The sequence below is a fragment of the Phaethon lepturus genome, unplaced genomic scaffold (genome assembly GCF_000687285.1).
Source record: "Phaethon lepturus isolate BGI_N335 unplaced genomic scaffold, ASM68728v1 scaffold29150, whole genome shotgun sequence".
Taxonomy (NCBI): Eukaryota; Metazoa; Chordata; class Aves; order Phaethontiformes; family Phaethontidae; genus Phaethon; species Phaethon lepturus.
Window position 1 is genome coordinate 2,474 of NW_010510231.1, and position 8,305 is coordinate 10,778.

General features: G+C 44.2%; 1 protein-coding gene across 1 annotated transcript; it reads left to right on the forward strand.

The window, feature by feature from the left end:
* The first annotated feature begins 2,301 nt into the window (after positions 1-2,301).
* On the forward strand, positions 2,302-8,185 carry LOC104627910 (sal-like protein 4). The gene is given in 4 exon segments (XM_010296319.1): positions 2,302-3,094; positions 3,097-4,836; positions 5,455-5,762; positions 6,870-8,185. Coding segments are annotated over 4 exon segments (3,231 nt in total). The 5' UTR covers positions 2,302-2,334; the 3' UTR covers positions 7,293-8,185.
* The last annotated feature ends 120 nt before the right edge of the window (positions 8,186-8,305 follow it).

Consider the following 8,305-nt stretch of genomic DNA (forward strand, 5'->3'; position numbering starts at 1 on the left):
ATGTTTTGGCCTGTTCTGTGAAATACCTGTTGGATGGATGGAAATAGATAGGAAAGTAGTCAAGTAAAGACCTCTTGAGTCAGTGTTCAGGGTAGTTACAGAAGCTTCTTGTCTTTTTTTCAACACCAGTGCTTTCTTTCCCATTATATCTGCTCAGACTCTTGCAAAGACGTTTAAAAACATCCATTCTTGACCTCAGTTGACCCTATTTATTGACTTCTGAATCATGTACTGCTTGTACTTAATCCGCAGACTAGATTTCTTTGTATATTTTTCCATAGAGTTAAAACAACTTGAGAGGCATCAATTTAATGATATTTGGGGTGGGAAATGTATGTTAAAACTATGCTTTTACTCATGTTTTCTTCACTTGTGGAAGTTGTTTCAGCTAAAGGAGTGGGGAAAAAGTATTTAAATCTCCCTGTTTAGATATGACAGATCCAAACAGTTTTGATCGTTGCTGTGCTGAGAGCACCTTTCCTGCCTGTTCCAGGACTTGTAACCCTGAAGTGTACACGATTAACAGAATTGCATACATACAGATTTGGATTTATTGCTCTGCAGACCATAGCATAACAGACCTTCGATATTTGCATTTGTTAATTCATCAAGTTCTTGTTGTTTTGGTGTTTTTTTTTTTTTTTAAAGTGCACTTTCCGTCACTCAACATTAAACAGTTGAAGTTTGACTTGTTGAATATACATATAATACCCTTGTTAACCTAACAGATGTCAAGGTTTGCAATATCCTCCCTTACAGAGCTTTTACGCTACCCTGAAACAGTAAGTCAATGTGCTTGGACATGCTTCCCCTCCACCCCACCGTGTACAGGATATACACGTGTATCAGATGTGTGGTTCAGTTACACCTTTAAAATGAAAGCCGCAAATAGCTCCTGTGCTTGCAGAGTCTTCGGTGCCCCGTGTAAGACTGTGTGGGCTCATAACGTGGAACCGGAGCTGAGCCCCGAGATAAATTCCTGGAGATGCAAGACCTGAATATAAGAGATCTTGTAATACAAATTCTCCATGGTGGTTGAGGTCTGCAGTGTGCCCTGCTGGGTGTGTGGGAGTGAAGTACTTGTTCCTGCACCCTTGGCACACATCAAAATTGGACCAATTAATGGGAGTTACAGGACATTTCACCCGATGAGGGTTGTTGAATTATCTGTAGTCCTTGCTGCTTCCCCCTCAGCTCTATAAGCCTCAAATTTTACCTCCTGAATACTCCTGCCTCCCGTGCCCCAAATGCTTGCCCATCTCAAGCTGGGTGTGAGTTTGTTGTTTGATGAAGGATGGCTACACTGATCAAAAACATCCTGTTTTGGTTTAGAATTTCTCTTAACCTCTCTTCCCGTTCTGATATTTCCCTGAATGAGATTTTTTTTTTTGTCCACGTGCAAATTATGCTCAGTCTAATCTGCGGGGTGCTGGTGGAGGAAGGGCAGGAGTGGACTTGCAGATCAGCTTCGCTTTTGCACCCCTTCCCTAAAGCAGATGACTTGGGGGTGCAGCTACACACCCTGTCCTGAGCGGGTCTGAAGCAACTTGGTGTGTTTTGCAAGCAGGAATTGTTGCTTCGCTCTCTAATAATCATCAGTATCAATGTAGGCTCGTACCGACGTGTGGCATTCTGTAAGTTAATAATTTGTTTACTACTGTGACTTCTTAGAGGTTGCTTTTTAGCTGAGTGTGTTTTTGAAGTATTTAAAAGCTAATATTGGACTTCTGCTTTTGTCAGCCCCCTTCGGTAGTGATTATTTCCATAATGGTGGAGTGAATGTTGTTTGATAGATCAGTGTACAATTAAGAACTGCTCTGAAGTTCTTGTGTTAACATATGAATTTCTGTGAGATGGTTAACTAAGCATTACCAACTGAAGCACAAACAAAATAAGCTTATGTAGTGTTTTGCTCAGTGTCTTCTGACACTTCCCTGCTTCCTCTGTCTTCCTTGGGTCGCGTTCCTTTTAAGCTGTTTTGCAGATGCTAGCTGCCTTGCTGCTCTGTTCCCTTTTTACCCGTATAAAGGGATCTGTGATAAACCTCTTTCCATTGAGCCGTGTCGGATTCCTTTTATTATCATTGTTTTTATTGAAAACGGAACTAAGATGCAGATTTCTTTGGGGCTGCAAATGAATTGGTAGCAAAACAAAGAGCAAGACTTCAGATTGATCTGCAAACTTGATTCCAGTGTCTCGTATCTTTAACTTGCAGTTCAGGTGAAGTTGGTGATTTTAAGAATAGGAAATACCCGGTCTAAATCTAGCTATTAATGTGACTTTCTTTTGTTTTAAGGGAGTCCACAAGACGTCCCAGGTGACGGAGATGGTGAGATGAGTTCCAAAAGGTGCCGCACGGAGGAAACTAAAATCTGTGAGAAATGCTGTGCAGAATTCTTTGATCTCTCTGAATTCCTTGAGCATAAGAAAAATTGCACTAAAAATCCACCTGTTCTAATCATGAATGACAGTGAGGGAACAGTACCCCCTGAGAGCTTCTCTGAGTCTTCTCTAGGGAGCTTTCCAAGTGATCGAATGGATAGCAGGGCACGCAAGGACATTCAGGCAAAGGGCTGCACTGGCTCTATGGAAAAGAGAGAAGGAAAAATGGATGCTGAGTCGGTAGGAGGAATGTACCTTAAAATAGAACCCCCCGTGACGCCTGCAGCTCCTGGGCTAAGCTATCTACCAAAATCCAAAGTACCAAACACTAATGTGACTTTGCAGACGATACGCGGCACTAAAGTGGCTGTGAACCAGCGGACCTCCGATGCCATCTCGTCTTCAGCAGCCAGTTTTAATGCTATCCCCATGATCCTGGAGCAGCTCGTGTGTCTGCAGCAGCAGCAACTCCAGCAAATTCAGTTGACGGAGCAAATTCGCATTCAGATTGCCATGATGGCTCCGCATGCCCTGCATCCTTCTATAGCAGCTGCTACTGATCCACTAAAAGCTCTGGGCGCTCACATGTCTCAGCAGCTGTCGGCTGCTGTTGCTTTGATCGGACAAAAAGCTGGGAGCCAGAGCCTATCACTGGAATCCTTGAAGCAAGGGAAACTACCTCATTCTAACACTGGCGTTGCAGCCACTGGCTCCCCGGCCTTTCCTCCTCCTTCCCCTTGAAGTCGGAGGCAAGCAGAAGCCTCCCCGGCTCCATTTCTCGGTTCCCAAATCCTTTGCTACCTCAGTCCTCCAACTCTGTCATCTTCCAAAACCCGCTTTCAGCAGTTTCAGCAGTTTCTTCTGTAATAGAGTCCTCAAAGAAGGGGAAGGGAAAACCTCCCAACATTAGCGTGTCTGAAAGCAAGCCGAATGCAGAAGAGCCGTTCTTCAAACACAAGTGTAAGTTCTGTGGCAAGGTCTTTGGCAATGACAGTGCCCTGCAGATTCACCTCCGTTCCCACACCGGTGAAAGACCCTACAAGTGTAACATTTGTGGTAACCGCTTTACAACCAAAGGAAACCTTAAAGTGCATTTTCAGCGTCATAAAGACAAATACCCCCACATAAAGATGAATCCTTACCCGGTTCCTGAGCACCTGGACAATGTTCCCACTAGCACTGGCATCCCTTATGGGATGTCTGTGCCACTGGATGAGTCTAACCTAATTGTGGATAGCAAACCTCTCCTAACAACTCTGCCTACCTCTGCGGCCACCAGTGCACCTCAGACCGTCTCCAACCTAGCAGGCATTAAGGAGTCTCTGCCTGGTACGTTCTCAAGTGACCTGCAGTCAAAGCCTTCTCCAGAAAGTGAGGGCGGCTCTTCCTCATCAGGGGCAGTCGGCCATGAATCGGGAACGGAGCAGAGCTTGAGTTCACCACAAGCTACTTGCAGCGTGAGCATCTTCCATGTAAGTGGGTCAAACGAGCAAGGCTCAGAAACATCGAAGCTTCAGCAGCTGGTTGAAAATATCGACAAATCCACTGCTGACCCCAACGAGTGCCTGATCTGTCACAGAGTGCTGAGCTGCCAGAGTTCACTCAAAATGCATTATCGTACTCACACTGGAGAGAGGCCGTTCAAGTGTAAAATCTGTGGCCGTGCCTTCTCCACTAAAGGGAACCTTAAAACTCATTATGGTGTCCACCGGGCCAATACTCCTTTGAAGATGCAACATTCGTGTCCTATTTGCCAGAAGAAGTTTACAAATGCAGTTGTGTTGCAGCAGCATATCCGCATGCATATGGGGGGACAAATACCCAACACACCAATGCCGGAAAACACCTGTGACAGTACTGATGTGGATCCTACTGCGACTGAGAAGAACGGAGAGGTCAGTCGCCCAGATGAGACCGTGGAAAGCATAGAGATGGAAGAGGACCTGGACTCTCAGGATGGCCCTAGGAGTTCTTCAAAACCTCCTACTCCATACGATGCACAATCAGAATCGCCAGCCACGGCAGCCAGCTTCTCTGGTATTGCAGCACTGGAAAATCAAATTAAGATAGTCAACTCTGCTTTGAACTTGCAGCGGCAAAGCAGCTTGAAGTCTAGTGACAATGGCTCAGCAGAAAGTGATGGCCTGACAAATGATTCGTCTTCTGTGGCGGGAGATCCAGATTATCAGAACGGCAGGAGTCCTGCTGCCTCTGAGTCTGCATCGCTCCAGGCTCTGTCCCCAGCCAATAGCCAAGCTGAGAGCGTAAGGTCAAAGTCACCTAGCTTCAACAATCAAGAAGATACAGGCACGGGAAATAAATCTGAGGGTCCTGAGAACACTTCTGCAGAAATGGAACCGGGGGTCATCGGTGCTTTGGATTTAACTTACGGCAATATTGGTCGAAAGGTCATTAAAGAAGAACCTGGGTTACACTTTGCAAATGGAGAATACGGTGAGTAACACGAAATGCTGGCAATAACTTGGGTGGGGCAGTAGGACTGGAGGAAACCCTTCTCTAAAAGGACCAACAGGAGTCAAACCTCCTCAGCTTTCCCCTCTTCATTCTCCTCCATTAGAAAAAGGGGCACACGCTCTTGAAAGGTTTCCTGACTCTGAGTGCTGCTGTCTGACTGCTGTCATCTCCTGCAAGGGGTAGCATAGAGGTCCTTAAAATAAATAGAGGCTGGGCACTTATATCTTTCATGGGCTCACCTGATCCCTCCCTATAGCTCTCCAAAAGGTACACATTTGTGTTTCATGGAAGACTGCTTAACCTGAGAATGTGGCATTAAAACTCTGGAATACTTTGTGGGGTTTTTGAGCCCTTTAGCACTGAGGCAAATTTGACCAGAAGTGAGATTTCTAACTCCTAAGCTCACAAACAAAAATGAGGATGAGCTGATCTCTTTCAGAGCATACTAGCAGCCCTACCACACGTCTTTGGAGGGCTTTGCAGGCGTGCTTTTTGGGCACGTGCATGTCCAAAGGCAGGGCCTCTGGTATTGTAGCCATATTTAAGCTTGGAAGCAGGAGGAGTTTGGGATAAACATTATCTTCGCTTTCTTTCCAGGTCGAAGTAGTATTCCAGCTGCTTTTGTTAGAGCCCCACCAGCCCTCATAAAAATGGAGATGCCCGGTGAGCGTCCCATTAGCACTAGCCATTTCATTGGCCCACCAGCTCTCTCCCCTGGTGTTGCCCCTCTCCTTGTGCCACGACCGAAATTCTGCCGTCCCGCCAAACAGCACATCTGCACTACGTGTGGGAAGAACTTCTCTTCTGCCAGCGCCCTTCAGATTCACGAACGGACCCATACTGGTGAAAAGCCATTTGCCTGCACCATCTGTGGGAGAGCCTTTACAACAAAAGGAAACCTGAAGGTAAGCTGTCTCTTAAACTGTGATTTACTTTGTCAGGGGAAGCCATACCATAAGAGGGAAACGCTATTCCTGAGGCCAGTCCTGCCTTTGGGGACAACTTTAATTTTTCTTTTAGTTCCTCAAATTGTTATCTTTGACTTTTGTCTCTCCTTCATGAGTTTCTTTACACAACTTGCTAAGCAGCGTACTGAAATCATCTGCAGAAGTCTTTGCTACTGTCTTTCACTTTTGTTTTTGGATGGTGAGAAAGGCTTAGCCCTTACTAAGCAGATGGTTTTATTTTCCTTTGGAGTTGGATGCCTCAAGACATAAAACATTTCGTAGACTGAATGCTACAAAATGACGCCTACAGAATACACGCCTTAGACTGCACTGCTTGAAACACCGTGCAGGACAAGGAGGCATATAAGTGAGAGGATAATCCTGAGATGGCACAAAGTACTTGGGGATTTCTTTGTCTAGGCACTTGCTGAAGAAGTCCTGCGAGTCTGTCCTCACTGTCAGATTAATCCATTTGCCCTGTAAGGGACTTGCAGCGCTTTCACTTGCACAGAGGCTTCTCACTTCCCATGAGAACCTCTGCAAGCTCTTCAGTGCTCTTGCATAAATGCTGATGGGGATGGAAAACACTCTGCAGTTTGTGAGCCGTCAGTTGCTGGAAGCACTAGTAATATGTTTGTGGTGTGGAAGATTTTAGCTTAGGTGTAACCTCTCTTCCAAATTCCTTGGTGAGTTTTTTGCATTAACTAGTAATTTTTTTCACTGTAGTCTGTTCACAGCAAATAATGTGGCTTTTACTTTTTGAGGGAGAGAGGGGCATCTTTGCCAACATCACTTACAATAAGTGTGAAAACACGGTCCTACAGACAATTCAACAGTAAATGCTAGAGAGCCACGGTGATGTCAGGCAGTAGAATGACTGTATCTTACGTATGCCAGGAAGAGAACAAAGACAAGAACTAGCCAGCTTAAATACCTGACCTGAATGCAAATTGGGCATACATGACTTCTTTTGAGCAACTTGGCTGTAAGCAAAGTAGAACTTGTGTATACCATAAAAGAACTGCAGTATTAATGATCCTCTTTGCTTTTTTTCCCCTCTGGAAGGTTCATGTAGGAACTCACATGTGGAATAACTCTGCCAGGCGGGGAAGGCGGCTTTCAATTGATAACCCCATGGCTCTGTTGGGGAATGATCCCAAGAAGGTATCTGAAATGTTTCCGAAGGATATAATGCCTCCTTCAGTGAGCATTGACCCCACAGTCTGGAATCAGTATGCAGCGGTACTCAGCAATGGCATAGCGATGAAGACTAACGAGATCTCGGTGATCCAGAGCGGTGGCTTACCTACCCTTCCAGTCACCATTGCGGGTGGTTCAGCAATAAATACTGCTACGGTCTCCAAAATGGATGGGACCCAGTCTGGGACTGGTTCTGATACGGAGAAGGCCAGTGGTGCTGCTGCAGACAATGTGCCAAAACACCAGTTCCCTCACTTCATGGAGGAGAACAAGATTGCTGTTAGTTAAAAACTCTAGTGAAGTTGACGTACAGAAAGAACAAATATATATATACACAAACATATATTTTTAAGAGATTCCACTTCAGCCTCCTATTTTCCTATTGATGTGCAAATGATTTTATGGTTGTCTTTGTAAGAGTTGCCCAGAGTACAATCATGATATTGCTTTGCAAATAGTAAATAATAAAGAATAGGATTTCCTTCTATTTGGAAAGATGCGGGTCTTGCAAAGTAGTTCTTACGTGTGACTTTAATATGTACAGCCTTACAGAAGTTTCTACAACTTGAAATTCCAAAGGTTAGAATATTTACCTCTTTGTTTAGAGTGAAGTACTTGGGGGATTTGAATCGAGTGGAAACAACCTACTGTTGATGGAAAAGCTTCTATTTACTGATGAGAAATGAAAACTATTGATGCGGGTAAATATCCTAGAATGTCTGCCACCCTCTTAGAAATAGTTTTTCTGTTTGGATTTTTGGCTCTGTGTGGTTTCTGAATGTACTTTTTACTATAATGGCTATAAAAACTCAAATTTTTTTTAATTCCTTTTTTGCCTCAGAAGTTCTATAAAAAGAAAGTTGCTGTTTTTCTTTAATCACTGCTCCTAAGGAATTAATTCTCTGTATTGTTGACTGCTGCTTATTTAATACTTACTACTAGGACAGTCCTTCAAGTATAGTGCCAAAACTCCTACTTCCAAAGATGTGCAGTTTTTCCTAGATGTTTTATTTCAATACCGAGAGCCCCAAACAAGCATGGGTGGGTATGTATATACTTTTTTTTTTTTTCCTCCTCTCTCTCTTGAAAGGGAAGACTTGCCTTGGGAAGTCAGGTCTAAAAGCTCTGCAAGGAATCTCGGGTGACTGTTGCAATTAGGCATGGGAACTGGTTTCCTTAGCAAGAGACTTTTTTTTTTTTCATTTGGGTAATTTAGAAGATCAGTCTGTGTAAACCTGTATTTAAATATGAAGTATTCATGCTTAGGTTAAATGTTTTGTGGGTTTTTGGATGGCATTCCT